Source organism: Heloderma suspectum, chromosome 4 (genome assembly GCF_057233095.1).
Source record: "Heloderma suspectum isolate Gila_16-S chromosome 4, 16-S_ref, whole genome shotgun sequence".
Lineage (NCBI taxonomy): Eukaryota > Metazoa > Chordata > Lepidosauria > Squamata > Helodermatidae > Heloderma > Heloderma suspectum.
The window spans coordinates 133,355,365-133,372,461 of record NC_139461.1 but is presented as its reverse complement, the minus strand read 5'-3'; the positions used below and the strand labels follow the sequence as shown (position 1 = coordinate 133,372,461).

Genomic DNA, 17,097 nt, shown 5'->3' with positions numbered 1-17,097 from the left:
TGTGGAGATGAATAACAGCTTTGCAAGGGGGTTCAAACCAACCCCCTTGCAAAGGTGTTATTCAACTGATGTTCAAACCAACTGCATGGAAGCTGCTAATTATTTCCCAGCACTACTCATTTTTCATTATTAATTAGCACTGCTAATTATTTCCCAACACTGCTTCTCTGATATTCAAAGCAACTGAATGGAAGCTGCTAATTATTTCATATGCACAACCCCCACCCCCCAATCGAGGATATCCTTCCCACATCATGTCTAGGTTGGCCCCTATACAGAGTCTGATCATTAGTCCTTCTAGCTCAGTATTGTTCACTCTGGCAGGCAGCAGCTCTCTTTCCCAGTATCCAAAACCCTTCCAGCTGAAGATATCAGAGATTTAACCTGGGCCTTTCTGTATGCAAAGCATGTGTTCCACTACAAAGCTGTGGCACCTCTGCAGACACTGTGATGTTAGTGTGCTCTCGTGGTGTACAAATCTATGCAACAAAATTAGCACACAGATCATAGCAATGTGTGGGAAGGCCCAGCATCGTAGATCCTGCATTCACTAGGTGACCTCCAAGGTGCCTTCTAATTCTACGATTCTTGGGGGTCAGAATCATCAAGCACTTGCTAACACCCATGCCCCAATAGGGGCCAACTTTTGGAGATTCATAGCACTGCTGCTCCTCTTTTCTGTCACTGTCTGTTCACCTGCCCACTCTGAGCATGCAGGCAATAACAAAAGGGATATGGGTGTGGACTGAGTCTTCCAGCTTTCATACTGTAAACTAGCCCCATTATTTCCCTCATTTTCCCTATCCCCTTAGGCTGCATCCTACCTCCCAACATAACACCTTAGGTGTACCAAGACTACCTACTTAGTTGTTCCATCTTCACAACAACTTTGGACACAAAGCAAACACAACATGCTAACCCACCCAGTGTGGGTTGTTGCTGAGCCGTGGGTTATCGTGTTCTCTGAATGCAGCACACTTTCCACAGGGTGGGTTATCATGTTGTCTGAATGCAGCACACTTTCCACAGGGTGGGTTATCGTGTTATCTGAACGCAGCACATTTTCACAGGGTGGGTTATCTTGTGGTCTGAACGCAACGCTTTTTCCACAGGGTGGCTTATCACGTTGTCTGAACACAGTGCATTTTCCTCAGGGTTGCTCAATAACGATGCAGTGTGGCTTGTTAACCACGCTGAACAACCCAGCAACAAGCCATGGGTTCTCAAGGTGACTTATTTGAGAATACTAAACCACACTGTATGGTTAACAAGCCACACTGCGAAAAATGAGCTGCATTCAGACAACACAATAACCCATGGAGGGTTACTGTGTTGTGTGAACCCAGCAGAGTAGCTTTTTCACTTGTCCCCTTGCAGCTGTGCAGTACTCTTGCCCAGAGCTTCAGACCAAGCATCCCTTTCTACTTGAACTAGCTTTTGATGTTTACAAGTTTTTAGTATCTTAATTTCCAAATCAGACCAGTGTTTGAAGAATTACAGGGATCATAGAATCATAGAATAGTAGGGTTGGAAGGGGCCTACAAGGCCACTGAGTCCAACCCCCTGCTCAATGCAGGAATCCAAGTCAGAACATCCCTGACAGATGGCTGTCCAGCCTCGTCTTGAATGTCTCCAGTGTGGGAGAGCCCACCACCTCCCTAGGTATTGGTTCCATTGTCGTATTGCTCTAACAGTCAGGACGTTTTTCCTGATGTTCACTGGAATCTGGCTTCCTGTAACTAGAGCCCATTATTCCATGTCCTGCACTCTGGGATGATCGAGAAGAGATCCTGCCCTTCCTCTTTATGACAACTTTTCAAGGACTTGAAGAGCGCTATCCTATCTCCCCTCAGCCTTCTCTTCTCAAGGCTAAACATGCCCAGTTCTTTCAATCTCTCTTCATAGGGCTTTGTTTCCAGTCCCCTGATCATCTTTGTTGCCCTCCTCTGAACCCTCTCCAGTTTGTCTGCATCATTCTTAAAAGTGTGGCGCCCAGAACTGGACACAGTACTCCAGATGAGGCCTAACCAGTGCTGAGTAGAGGGGAACTAGTATTTCCCGGGATTTGGAAGCTATGCTTCTGTTAATGCAGCCCCAAATAGCATTTGCCTTTTTGCAGCCACATCACATTGTTGGCTCATATTCAGCTTGTGATCTACAACAAAACCAAGATCCTTCTTGCCTATAGTGTTGTTGAGCCACGTATCCCGCATCTTGTAACTGTGCATTTGGTTTCTTTTTCCTAGGTGCAGAACTTGGCATTTATCCCTATTAAATGTCATACTGTTGTTTTCTGCCCAGCGCTCCAGTCTATCCAGATCACTTTGAATTTTGTTTCTGTCTTCCAAAGTATTAGCTATCCTGCCCAATTTTGTGTCATCTGCAAATGTGATCAGCATTCCATGCACCTCCTCCTCCAAGTCATTAATAAAAATGTTGAAGAGCACTGGGCCCAGCACTGAGCCCTGCGGTACCCCGCTCGTTACTTCTCCCCAGTTTGAGAAGATCCCATTGATAAGCACTCTTGGAGTCCGATTCTGTAACCAACTGTGGATCCACCAGATTGTTGTCTCATCTAGCCCACTTTGAGCTAGTTTGCTCATCAAAATATCATGGGGCACTTTGTCAAAAGCTTTGCTGAAGTCGAGGTATATGATGTCTACAGCATTCCCACAGTCCACAAGGGGGGTTACTTGATCAAAAAATGAGATCAGATTCATCTGGCAGGATTTGTTCTTGACAAATCCATGTTGGCTTCGAGTCATCACTGCATTGTTTTCAAGGTGCTTACAGATGGATTGCTTGATGGATCTGCTCCAGAATTTTCCCAGGGACTGATGTCAGACTGACTGGTCTGTAGTTCCCAGGTTCCTCCTTTTTGCCCTTTTTGAAGATAGGGACAACATTAGCCCTCCTCCAGTCATCTGGCACTTCACCTGTCCGCCATGATTTCTCAAAGACAATAGACAGTGGTTCTGAGAGTTCTTCTGCCAGTTCCTTTATTACTCTAGGATGCAGTTCATCTGGCCCTGGAGATTTGAACTCATTCAAATAATTAGGTGTTCCTTGACCATATGCCTATCGATCTCAAGCTGCAATCCTGCCCCTTCAGCCTGTACTTCGCCTTTGCAGGGGGATCATAGACCCTCTTTTGGGAGAAGACTGAGCCAAAGTAGGAATTGAGCACCTCTGCCTTTTCTTTGTCCTCTGTTATCATTTTGCCATCCTTATTTAATAGCTGAACCACCATTTCTTTCCTCTGTCTTTTACTATGCACAGAGCTGAAGAAAGCCTTTTGGTTGCTTTTAGCATCTCTCACTAACCTCAGCTCATTCTCAGCTTTAGCCTTCCTGACACCATCCCTGCAATTCTGTGCTACCTGCCTGTACTCTTCCTTTGTTGCTTGGCCCTCTTTCCACCTCCTATATGTGTCCTTTTTTGTTTTCAGGTCATCTCTAAGCTTTTTGTGAAGCCACATTGGCTTCTTCTGTTGTCTTCCACCTTTTCTTCTTGTTGGAATTGTTTGTGATTGTGCCTTGAGAATTTCCTTTTTTAAAAGCTCCCACTAGGGATGGCGGAGAATTTCTCCACGAATCTCGGGGAGGCCGAATGCCAACGCATTCGGTCCCCCGAAATTGGCGGTGAAATTCTCCGCCCCCCCCCGGGATGGGACTTACCTCCCTCGAATGTCCCTCTCAGCGGTGGGTCCCGGCGGCGTTTCGGTGGCGTTTCGGCGGGGGCGGTGGCCGGTCTTCCAACCGGCCGCCGCCGCCACCATTACAAAGTGAATGTTAAAAAAAAAAAACCACACACGTGATAGGCTACGTAACGATTTACGTAGCCTATCACAGCTAGATTTCCAAAGTCAGCCGTGATAGGCTACGTAAATTGTTACGTAGCCTATCACGGGTGACTTTGAAAAAAAAAAAGTGTGTACGCAAATGGTGGTGCCCATGGGTGCCGCCATTTGTGTTCCTTATTTGGGCCAGGGTAGTCTACGTAAAGATTTACGTAGACTACAGCGAAAATAAGGGCAACGCAGCGTTGCCCTTATTTTCGCCATAGTCTACGTAAGTCTTTACGTAGACTACCCTGGCCCAAATAAGGAACACAAATGGCGGCACCCATGGGCACCACCATTTGCGTACACGCTTTTTTTTTCTTTCTTCAAAGTCACCCGTGATAGGCTACGTAACAATTTACGTAGCCTATCATGGCTGACTTTGGAAATCTAGCCGTGATAGGCTACGTAAATCGTTACGTAGCCTATCACGTGTGTGGTTGTGTTTTTTTTAACATTCACTTTTGTATTTCACGGCCAGGGAGACGGGGCGCTTCTCCCCAGCCTGAATTTCGGCCGGGCGAGGCGGGGCGCCTCCCCCCCCGGCCTGAACTTCAGGGGGAGAACCGAAGCGCCTCCCCCCCACCGCAAAGCAAGCTGCGGGACCAGGTAAGTGACTTTCGTACATCCCTAGCTCCCACCCATCTTGGACTGCTTTTCTCCTTAGAGTCGCTTGCCATGGGACCTTACTGATCATTGTTCTGAGTTTATTAAAATCAGCTTTCCTAAAATTCAGGGTACGCGTTTGACTACACTCGGCTTTTGCTTCCCTTAGAACCAAGAACTCAAGTGCAACATGGTCGCTTTCCCCCAGAGTTCCTGTAACTGCTACTTTATCCACTGAGTCATCTCTGTTGGTTAGGATCAAGTCAAGGATAGCCAATTCTCTAGTTCCTTCCTCTAGTTTCTGTAGGAGGAAGTTATCCGACACACAAGTCAGGAATTTCCTGGAGGGGCCATGTTTTGCAGAATTTGCCTCCCAACAAATATTGGGGAAATTGAAGTCCCCCATGACTACTACATCATGCTTCCTTGAAACACTGGCTATTTGCTTTTGAAAAGTTTCATCCTCGTCTTCTCCTTGAGTGGGTGGCTGGTAGTAGACTCCAACCACCAGGTTCCTTTTATTCTTTGCTCCATTTATTTTGATCCAGATGCTCTCGATGTGGCTACGAAGCTCATCCTCCTGTATTTCTGTGCAGAGATATGTGTTGTTGTTGTTCAGTCGTTCAGTCGTGTCCGACGCTTCGTGACCCCATGGACCATAGCACGCCAGGCCTTCCTGTCCTGCGCTCTCTCCCGGAGTGTGCTCAAGTTCATATTCATTGCATCGGTGATACTATCTAGCCATCTCATCCTCTGCCGTCCCCTTCTCCTTTTGCCTTCAGTCCTTCCCAGCATCAGGGTCTTTTCCAGAGAGTTTTCCCTTCGCATTAGGTGGCCAAAATATTTCAGCTTCAGCTTCAGTATCTGTCCTTCCAATGAGCACTCAGGGTTGATTTCCTTGAGGACTGACTGATTTGACCTCCTTGCAGTCCAGGGGACTCGTAAGAGTCTTCTCTAGCACCACAGTTCGAAAGCATCAATTCTTCGGCGCTCAGCCTTCCTTATAGTCCAGCTCTCACAGCCATACATTACTACTGGGAAAACCATAGCTTTGATTAGACGGACCTTTGTTGGCAAGGTGATGTCTCTGCTTCTGACTATGCTGTCTAGGTTTGCCATAGCTTTCCTCCCAAGGAGCAAGCGTCTTTTAATTTCATGGCTACAGTCACCATCTGCGGTGATCTTGGAGCCCAAGAAAATAAAATCTGTCACTGCTTCCATTTCTTCCCCTTCTATATGCCAGGAAGTGATGGGGCCAGATGCCATGATCTTCGTTTTTTTAATGTTGAGTTTCAAACCAGCTTTTGCACTCTCCTCTTTCACCCTCAACAAGAGGCTCTTTAGATCCTCTTTGCTTTCTGCCATTAGCAGAGATATGTAATAATATGTAATAATAAGTCATAATTTCCCTCTTGTATTAAGAGTTCATGTTCATTCTGTTTGTTTCCCATACTCTGGGCATTAGTATATAGACATCAAAGACCATGTGCTTCATAGTCTGGCTTTCTTCCTACATGTGTCTGAAGACTATTATTGGACACTATTAGAGCTGTTCTTTCCGTTGCGGTGCATGAGCCTTCGTCCATTGTTACCCCCCACTTTACATCTCCCTTCCCCGTAGGATTCAGTTTAAAGCCCTCCTGATGAAGTTCTTCATGCTGTGGCCACACAAATTCTTCCCAGCCTTTGTGAGGTGCAACCCATCCCTTGCCAACAGTCCATCTTCCAGGAAGTATAGGCCATGGTCCCAGAATCCAAATCTCTCGCGCTGGCACCACCTTCATAGCCAGTCATTCACCCGGTGTATTTTTCTTTCCCTTTCTATCCCTCTTCTAACTACTGGAAGGATGGATGAGAAAACTATCTAGGCCCCACAGTTCTTAAGTTTCCTTCCCAAAGCTTCGAAGTTTGACGTGATTTCTTCGTAGCTCCGCTTGGCGGTATCATTTGTTCCCACATGGATGAGAAGAAAGGGATACCTGTCAGTGGGCTTTATGAGTGCAGGCAACCTTTCAGTCACGTCTCTAATCCATCCTCCCGGGAGACAACATACCTGGTGAGTCCATGGGTCTTCGTGACATACTTGGGTCTCGATCCCACGCAGCAAGGAGTCTCCCACTACTACTACTCTTCTCTTCTTGTTGCTGTAGGCCTGGGTTTCATTGCCTCTGCTTGACTGACCTTCAGCCTCTTGCTCATTCTCATGCAGGTTCCCCTGTAATTCTTCCTCTGCAGGGTGTCCTCCAGTCTCACCCGCAAGTACCTGGAATCAGTTCCACAGCTCCACTGCTTCTACTGGTGCAGAGTGGCATCTAGTTCTTCTTCTCCTAACTGTCACCCTTTTCCAAGGAGTATCCTCTACTCCATTTTTCCTCACCTTATGCCAGAGGGCACACACACACACACTTACCTTTTGTGATGGCCCCCTTAAGTCCTCCCCCTTTTGGAGGACAGTGGAAGGTGTGATTTGGTTAAAATTAGGGAGAGTCAGAGATTGGGGGCATGTGGATTTCATTAATGGCCCTCCTACCTTTCCTACCATAATTAGAATGCTAAATCTGACACTTCAGTATATGCTTTTATTTTCTATCCACTCCAGCTTTATGAGACATGGAGTAGGTGAGGTGGCCTAGATCACTTTTCCCCACCTGGTGCCTTCCAGATGTTCCGGACTGCAACTCTCAGCATTCCTGAACATTGACCATACTAGCTGGGGTTTGAGTCCAAAAATTCAGGACACCAGGTTGGGGACAGCTGGCCTAGATGTTAAAAACTTAATAAAAACAGACTTCCCTGGACTTCCTTAGGTAATTCACTTGTGCTATGCATGATGACAGCAGCAGCTGAGCCTCACCTGAGAAACCAACCTCTTTGTCTACTCTAAGCTCAACAGACGAGTGGCTACATAGGTGGGGAGGGGCCCTGAGTGGAGAGCAGCAAGGTGAATGATTTCATTGGGTTCCAAGATGACGTCCTGTATTTGAGCCCCCTGAGGTTAGGCCGGGGTTCCCAAGGGACTGGCATGCACCCTGAACCTCAGACAACCATTACTCCCCTTGTAAGACTGATGTTACAGTTACACAAACCTTTTCATGGAATTTTACAGTTTTGATGTTATCAAAGACATTTAGCAAGTGAGCCTGTATTGTGTGAGAATCCGAAGCTTGGCCCAGGATCTCCAGGAGAGCAGGGTCTGACACAAAGAAGAAACGGGGAAATGAAAGCCGCTTCTTCTCCAAGTACCTGGATTTGAACAAAAATAAAAGAAATGTGGCAAGATTATAGAACACAACTTTTGTAAGCCGGGCTTTGTCGTAGTCTTTCAGTGATCAAGTCTTCCCATCATCCCATTAAGACTAAAGAATACATCATTAATGATAGATGTTGAGCTTCACCATGCTCCAGGGGGCTTACAAATGCTTTGATGTTACTGCCTGGCATTGCAAGCCATTTGTTGCATGTACTAATGAAGGCTGCTTATCACCCAGACATACCTAATTTAAATGATGAGAAGCTAGCAAGAAAAAGCCAGAGCCGCAGCTATGAATAACTAGAGCTTAAAGTAGTGTTACTCCTATAACAAACTCTTGGTTTTACTCAACCTTACAGTGTTTCAGGATCCACATTTCATTCAAATAAATATTCTGAAAACAAGGCATGCATGGATCCTCAGGCTTGTGCACTCCCTGCTCCCCTCTCCTCCTCTGGCTTGGCTAAAAGAAGATCAGAAGTTTTTGCTTCTGCTTTGAAACGAACCATAGTTCCCTGTGATCTCCAAACTCGTTTGAACAAGGGGTTGGCAACCTGGCACCTTCCAGATGTTTGGGACTACAACTCCCATAAGCCTCAGCAGCATGGCCAATGGACAAGGATTATAAGAGTTGTGGTCCAAGATATCTGAAAGGCACCAGGTTGCCTTTCCCTAAAACTAACAAGAGTTTCCCAAGTTTGGACATCATGGGGAACTCCAGTTAGTTTGGAAGCGGGTGCTTCCAATCTATTCCTCAACCCATGGGAAGCACATGAGCCCAGTGTTCACATGCTAAATATTAGTTTAGTGTTGGCTTAATATGTTGGTTTGTTCCAAATACATTAGCCATAGTTTTTCAGTTCAGAAAGAAAACAGGAAACTGGTTAAATGAAGACTTTCTCGTTTGTTTGCCAGCTCACACTTCAGCCAGTTGCCTATTTTGGTACTAGGCATGTGGGTTTAAAAAAAATAACAAATTAGCTATTACCATCAGTTTGGAAATTTCAAGCAAACAAACCAACATACTAAACTCCCCACCCCCAAAAATGTTTTACTAGCTAAGGGCATTTTCTGTCAAAAGTGAAACAATATGTGCTCTGCTTTTTGATATTCAAGACTAGTATACCAGAATACTTACAAAAAGGGGAACAAATATACTTGAATACTTCTTTAGCTTTAAGTGGGCATTTACACAACTGATAGGCTTTGAGAAAGGCCTTAAACTGTAGGTTATATCATTCTCTCATTTCTTAAGAATTATTATAAAGTAAGATTACCTCACAACCCCTATAGCATTGCCTCAGCTTCTAGTTCTGACCATGATAATACCAACAGCTGCAGGCCTGATCTATGTCAACCACTTAAGGGAGTGGTAAAGCAACACATGGGATATAATTTCTTCTACCATACTTGATTGCCCACTACTGAAGCATTTCTCCATAAGCAGCCTCACCCTGTAAGAGACTTCTGACAAATTTCCAACTGATCCAACAAATGGGGCAGCAGCTGTCCCATGGTTTCATCCCCAACACAGCACTGGACCACATTTGGTATTTCATGGGCTCGGGTCATGATCTTCACCCATGATTTGTCGATGTTAGAGAAACGTTTGGCTTCCTGTTTTAAGATACAAATGATGGAGGCATCTCAATTACTATAAGATCCATACATATCAGGACTTAAGAGAAGATCATCTTCAGCAGTCAATGTGTTCCGTTTCTCATGCTCTTCTGTTGTGGCCACATCAAGTGGATCATTGGCCACATGTTCCGGTGTGTGTTAAGCTGCTGGGGCCAAACATTTTAAGTCCTCAGATTGCCTTAACACCAGCTGCAGATGCCATAAGGCAAAGTACAGGCTCTTACCTTTGGAAGCTGTTTGGCAATGTCTCCACCCACAAAGACAGCCTCCAAGTATATCCACAAATTCTGCACTGTCATCCAGTTCTCAATTATGTCAGTTGTGTTAGACAGGTACTGTACCCACTTCTGTATCTGAGCCTTGAATGGGGTGTTGTACCTGAAATAATGACACATGCTCAGCAAGGTCATTAAAAATGATCACAGAAATATCTAGCGAGAAGAAAAAAAAAGGTCTACCATGTTACCTGTTGCTCATCAGGGAGCCGAGTACCATCAAGCTGTCTTCCATGCTTGCAATTGTTTCAGAAGTGCTGTCTCCCCTCAAGAGCAGCTCCCCACGGGTTTTAAAGTTAGCAAAAGTAAATGTTTTGTTGTCCCACTCGGCAATCACTTGTTTCAGCTTCTGTTCAATGTCCCTCTCCTTCACCGCACTGATGCAGACATCCTACCAAATTGACAGCAAAATTTCAGCAGAGAACTTAACAACTTTGCACCTAACATATCGGAAGGTCCTCCAGTGCAACAGGACCTAGAAGGGGCAGCACACACATCGTTTCAGGGAAGACCCAACACTCCCAAGGCAGTCCATGTGGCCGTGCCCAGCTGTGCAATGTGGTCAGCAAAGCCATGGTTCATGCTCAGCAACAGCACGTTTCATTTGAGTGATGAGCTGATGAATGATCATCCAGTGCCTTGGTAGTGAGTCGAGTAATCCAGTCTTTGCTTGAGGGTTAGTGATTAGCGGAGGAGCACGGAATTCACACCCATACTTTAGGCACTGGTGGGCAGCAGTGGAGCCAGAGGGAGTTCTAGTCAATACCCTGCAAGCATCTGTACTGGCCCCAGGAGTGTAGCCAAGTCATTTGTAGTGTTAGAGGGGCCTAGAGATCCATGATGCTTGCTTAAGTTCATTATTGGTGCAATTCCCATGCTAGTAAGCCTCTGAGCATGTGCAGATGAGTCAAAAGGCCGACAACAGCCTTCTCAGAACATTCCTCGCTAATGAGGAGAATGTCTTATCACTGATGAGCCTGAGAAGCAGAGGCTGTTTACCTTAAAGCATCTTGTGCTTGAGAACCAAGTGCTGTTAGTTTATGCTGAGAATGAATGCAAGGGCGCATGCCGCTGAAACACTTATTGCTAATCTGTGGAGTATAAGACCCATTTGACCCAATGGCTTGTGGTTCAGAGAAGTTGTCTGATCCAACCGTTGGGTACGCCTGTGTGCTGTAAGTTACCCAATAAAGTCTCCTTGTAAGCAAACCTTTGAGTCCAGTTTATCACTATCTTGGCACTTCTACCCTAAGAGTTCGACGCCCACTGCAGGGGCAACACAGCATCCAGTAGCTGACTGGACAGTCCTCCCTTGTGCAGAAACCACGTGCTCCCAGGGTGCTGCTGGAGACACCCCTGCCTCTAGCGCCGCCTCCCAGCACTTAAAGGTATGGGTGGGAATTTGTCTCCCACCTCAGTTGCCGCACAGCCGCTGCCAGCAGTTTGGCCTAGCAATCCGCCCAGGCCGCTGCTGGGTGGGAGCAGGATTCTGGGAACAATTACCTTCCAAATGGTGGGGAAAGGAAAGAGGGCGTGGAGCTATCAAGGGAGACAAGATCGATATGGGGACTGGCGGAGGAGTAAGAGCAGCTGGTGGACAAAAGCCTGCAGAGCACAAACTGCTTAGGAGACAAATTGTGTGAGACTTGTTGTCCCACAACATAAGTTAGCCCTTGTCTGATTGATACATTCCGGGCACAACCCTATGCAAGTTTAGACAGAAAAAAGGCCGACAATTCCCAGCATTGCTGGCTGGGAAATGCTGGGAGTTGTCGGCCTTTTTTCTGTCTAAACGTGCATAGGATTCGGCCCTTGACAACTGTTCTAGCAGCAATTGCTTGTATTCATGACAGGCCTAGCAGGACCATCACAGCCCAAGCGTGCTCCAGTGCCGCCACTCCTCCTCATCCAAGGCAAAGCGTTTTTCTGGGGATGAACACAACCCATGAATTCCTATGGACTGCTGATCAGCCAATCAGTTTGTTCTCTCATCAATACAATAAAGTGGATATGTGAATTCAAGGCATCTCACTAGAAAATGGTGGCAGAAAATAATATGAAATTTCCTGACGTAGTTGCAATGCTGAATCTCTTCAACCTAAAAGCCTGGCCCAGATATGCCTGGACCTCATAGAAACCTCCATATGCACTACTGAGAGCTTACTGGAGGAAGAAAAGCACACAAAAGCATATAATAAACTAATACACACGGCTAGCATTCTGCAAGCATCTATATGTTCTTGACAGTCGGTTGAAATTGCCCTGTCCCTGGAAATCCCTCCGCCCTGATCCAAGTGTGTGAACAGGTAGCTCCTGCACCCTCCTCTTGCCACATCTGTTGGCTGCGATCACTAGATGGGCTGAATGAACATCCTGACTTGTGAGCGAACACAAAGATGTCCTGTTTTCAGACTTTTAGGGTGCAATCCTATGGGGATAGGCGGCCGCCTCCAAACTTGGGAGCAATCGCCTATCCAATGTAGGGCAGGAGAAGCACAGAGGGGATCATTTCTTCTGCACTTTTCCTGCCCTGCATTTGCAACTAGACAGCTGATTTCAGCTGTACAGCCGCAGGAAGGCAGAGCAGGGGAGGAGGCTGTCAGACGACACATAAGATGTGTCGTACCAGCATTTCTGCCTTTCCCACCCTGGAATGCCCCATTTTGGCCACTCTGTGCTCCTCTTCCGAGCGCGGGGCTGTTTCACACTGCATGTGAGGTAGCATGGAACGGGGTTAAGGTCGGTTCCTGGATAGCCACATATCCTATAGCCATCTAGCCGCTGACTAGCAGCCATAGGATTGCTCCCTAAGTGATCGAGGTGGCTTCTACTGTGTGTACCGAAGTTCAGCTATCTTTTTGCAGGAAGTACCTTCATTTTGACAACCCTATGGGCAAGTAAATGAGACCAGCCAAAGTATTGTTCCAAATGTAATAAAATAATTTGCTTGTCTTCCTTCAGTTCTTCTGCTACAGAATATGCTGACTGAAATGCTAACGTATTGTTTGGAACTAGGTGGAGTGGAAGGGAGAATACAGTCAGGTAGATCCTACATTTCTATATTAGGGATGTTGTTATACCACTGACTACTGGGCCTGGGCCAATCTCAATCCTCTCAGCATTAATACCTCTATCTCTTCTTTATATTTCAACAAAGGTGCCTCCATGATGTTCCTGAGTTTGAAAGTCTCATTTTCAACATCAAAACTGTGGTCAGTGAGATCAGTGATGCGCTTCCAGTGACGCGCCATCATGGCTCTATTGGACATTAACTCAAGCAAAGGGCAACATTCACTAAAGTCATCAATTGTTTTCTTAAGATCTAGAAATGCTTGCCACTCCTTCAAAGCTCGGGGAAGTTTACGGCACCTGGATACACACAAAACACCCCCCCCCAAAATAATGTTAGCACTATTTGAAATAGTTTCACAGAGCAGTCATAATGCTATCCAAGTCTCGTCAGAGGTACACCCCACAAGTTCAACGGGATTTATTCCCAGGTAAGTGTGTATAGGATTGCCCTTTTCATCACTTCTATAAAAACTCTGCAGTATGCAGAACACCATATAATTATTTATCTATCCTTAAAGCTCCGTAAGGTTTTATGATTATAATTATTATAATCATAATTATTATAATATATAATGATGATGATGATGATGATAATTTGGCCAAGGCCCACCTGGTCAAAGGAGAACAAAAGCACAGCAGAACTTACACAAACTTTAAAGGAATAGTATAAAGTGATATGTAGGGCATCCAAGACTGTAGCCCAGGGGTCAGCAACATGTGGCCCTCCAGATGATGCTGGACTAGAACTCCCATCATCCCTCACCATTGGCTATGCTGGCCAGGGCTGGTGGGAGTTGTAGGCCAAAACATCTGGAGGGCCACAAGTTGCCCATCCCTGCTGTAGTCAGTGTAAAAGCATCTTTAACAATTTGTTTTCTTCTCTACCATCAGGTCTGATGCTTATTTGCAGAATCGACACCAGCTTCTGTGGTGGATTAAAGGGCTTTTTATCTGTAGTAAATGAAAGAAAATCCAGTTTATGGCTTAATAAACCTTCTTTTAAAAGAGGTTCCATAATCAATTTTTCCATTTATACACAAGACACATCTACTTCTCAGTGAAGAGTCCCAATACCTTTGCAATTATCAGAAGTGTTGAAAACTTAATCTGGGAGCAACACCGCAAAGGATGAAAATGAAATGAGTGAAACAAAGACAGATGCTAAAGAAGATTAAGTAAATAAAAAGCAATTAACTGAGGCGAAACCTTCCTTCCATTGCTCTTTGAAAGATCTGCTTTAAGCAGCTAAAAATTAGCACCCAATTTCAAGGAGCAAATATATGTCTCACTCCACCCAGCCCTGATAACAGATCACAGCAACTTATGCTAAGTACAGATCTAGGATCCCTATGTTTTCCCTACCTGTTCTGAAACTCAAGGAGTTCATTATTAATCTTCTCTATGTTCACTTCTGACCAGAGGATATCATAGTATCCATTTACGGTGTCAATGACGTTGTTGTACAGGCTGTAAAGCTTCTGTAACAAGTTCAGCTGCTTCTTGATCTCAAGGAGCTGAGGGTACTGAGTAACAGGCAAACCGAAAAGCTCTTCACCCCCAGTGTAGGTGACGTACTTCCGATAAATGTTGTCAAATCGATTCTAAGGTTTAAAATTAAAAGTCTGAGAATACTTATAGTTCTTAACGTCACAAAGAATAAAATGAATACTGCTCAAGAACACCATTCATCTAAAACAGTCAATAGCCCAAGTAAATCAATCAATAGCCCTTACAATAATCAAATTCAATCAATAGCCCAAGTAAACAAGACTAAAGAGGCAAACCCCAAAAGATGGAATTGGTCACAGGTTTTTTTTCCCCTCCCTCTCAATTCCCACTTGGACATGCTAGTTTTACGATTTTGCTGAAAAAAATGAGCTGACCCTGGTAACAGGACTTCCATCTCCTTCAAAACTGTCAGTCATACACACCTGCAATAACGATGTACATAGGGAGATCATTGGATACATTTACAAAAAGACCTAAATCCCACATGTCTCTGCAAGTATAATGTTTGGATCTCACCATACATTCCCATGTACATCCAGCTGCAACAATATCACTACACAGGATATGTGCAGGAATATGTAGTAGTGGTGCAGGTCAGGGCTGATTGCATAAAATGGAAGATGGGCTGTTTCCCCCACTGGACACGTGCTGTGGAATAGCCATGCTTTGTTCACTTGCTTTTTATAGGGCATCTGCACGACATCATGAGAAAAACCACCACCTCCCATGTTTCCCCATTCAGCTACAAGTTTTTTTCAGGGCTCAGAAAATACAACACAATGGAACAGCTACACAATCACCCCAGCCATCACACAGCTGTTCTGTTGCTTTGTTGTCTGGTAATGGCCTGTATAGGTTGCTTTAGCCATTTCTTTCTCTATGATCGGTCCCTCCTCTCTAGGAACCAACTCTATCACTTTGACCCATCTTACATCTGCTTCTTTTTTACCTACTAAACTGCAGGCATGGGGGAGCAAAGGAGGATGGGGGGGAGCACCAATCACAATCTAGAGGGCAGTGAGTGAGGAGGGAATGTTTAACCCTTCCCCCTCATATGCTATGTTCCCACAAAAATAACCCATCTCCCAATAGTTGGGGCTGGAGAGAGAGGGAATGCTTGCCCAGCTACAGAATGATGTTTGGACTGCAGAGTTGCTATTCTGTTTGCAGGTTGAAGTGGAAGAGCAATGATTGCTTGCTGCTAAGACTACCCACATCGGGAAGCATCCATGATGAATAAGGAAAATATCTATGTAGTCCATAAAAAGGTCTTAGAGCTTGAGCAAACAATTGCACAAGAGTTTATGGCAACATATGTTGTCTGGATTTCTCAACTCTGAATGGCCAATACTGTAATGCCCTTATACAACTCTACGGGACAGCTGTGGAAATACTGTGTATAGTTCTAATCACCCCATTGAGAAAAAGGATACTGTAGAACTGGAAAAGGTGCCAAAATGGGAACCAAATGACCTTCCTTATGATGGAAGGCTATAATACTGGGGACTTTTTGGTTTAGGAAAAAGGTGACCAAGGCGGGGGGACATAAGAAATGTTTAGAACACTACATATGTTGTGGAGAAAATGGAGAGAGTTAATTTTTTTCTCCCTCTCTCTTAACACTGGAACCTGGGATCATCCAATGAAACTGACTGGCAGGGGATTTAGGACAAAGAAAGTCATTTCTCACACAGCACGTTGTTAAACTATGGAATTCACTTCCACAAGATGCAGCAATCATCACTGACTTGGACGGCTTTGAAAGGGGATTAGACAAATTTATGGAAGGTGACAATGGCTACTAGCCATGATGGCTCTATGCTACCTCCAGGATCAGAGCCATCATGCCTCTGAATACCAGTTGCTGGGGAACAACAGCAGAAGAGGGCTACTGCCTTCATGCCCTGCTTGTGGGATTCCCAGACGCATCTCATTGGTCACTATAGAAAATTGGAGACACAACACTGAACTAGAGGGGGCTCTGATTTGGTAGGGTTCTTCTTATGATCTGGGGGTTGTTTCTCCCATGCAGTGCTTTTCTGCTGGGTTGGAAACAGCCCTTCCATAAGCAGAAGAGGCTTTCCACTTGCAGATGGGCACCTTTGGAGCCAAGCAGATATGTTTAGAGACACATCAGGAGTGCTGATACTGTAGTATTTAATGAACCCATTCATTCATTCATTCATTCATTCATTCATTTGTTCAGATAGATCTATGGAAGCTTTATATTAATGGAACAAAAAGGCAGGAAGAATACCTGAAACATGATAAGCCTGTCACTAGCTTCCTGAGGCTCAATACCATCCACCATGGGACCATTCTGGAAGAGGAAAAGAAGATTGATCGCATTAATAAAAGTCACACATCAGTTTATAAACTCTTTCAGAAAACAGGCCATCCTTGGTTTTAAGAACTTCAAATCTGTCATCCCTATTGTGGCTATAGTACCGCTGAAAGCTGCTTCCCTTGGCACATGCTTCGAAAGCTCCTAGATTTGACAGTGGACAATCAAGGGTTTGTTAGGTACTCCAGGAAAAGGCAATGCTTTTTCGTCCAGGACACAAACGTCTGCATTCACCACAGGGGCCCAAATAAATGGAACATACGGTTTGTACCATGTGGATGGACTAGGAACCTCTGCAGAATGAAGCACTCCGTGTTTGTGGCAAATCCAGCCACTGAGGGATGATCCACATGTGCATCTTTGTCACCTGATACCTTCAGTATCAAATGATGCCTTCCATAAGCCATTACGCTTCAACTAGAACTTCTGTATCACCCATGGTCACTTCTAACATAAAGCTTTTCAATGGAGTTAGTTCACATAATTAGCTGCAAGTCACTTCTGAATGAGAATTTATCAGCAACCTGAATAAGCCACCTCAGAAAATATAGAAGGAAAA

At 45.1% G+C, this 17,097-nt stretch overlaps 1 protein-coding gene across 2 annotated transcripts in view; it reads right to left on the bottom strand.

The window, feature by feature from the left end:
- The window catches only part of DNAH5 (dynein axonemal heavy chain 5), a 208,031-nt gene that overhangs the window by 116,360 nt on the left and 74,574 nt on the right, over positions 1 to 17,097 (bottom strand). For both annotated transcript variants that reach the window (XM_084848148.1, XM_084848149.1), the window contains exons 26-32: positions 16,452 to 16,514; positions 14,048 to 14,286; positions 12,742 to 12,982; positions 9,805 to 10,004; positions 9,563 to 9,716; positions 9,151 to 9,314; positions 7,534 to 7,690 (exon numbers count right to left, since the gene is read on the bottom strand). In XM_084848148.1, coding sequence (XP_084704274.1) covers positions 7,534 to 7,690; positions 9,151 to 9,314; positions 9,563 to 9,716; positions 9,805 to 10,004; positions 12,742 to 12,982; positions 14,048 to 14,286; positions 16,452 to 16,514 — 1,218 coding nt within the window. The remainder of the gene's footprint in view (positions 1 to 7,533; positions 7,691 to 9,150; positions 9,315 to 9,562; positions 9,717 to 9,804; positions 10,005 to 12,741; positions 12,983 to 14,047; positions 14,287 to 16,451; positions 16,515 to 17,097) is intronic.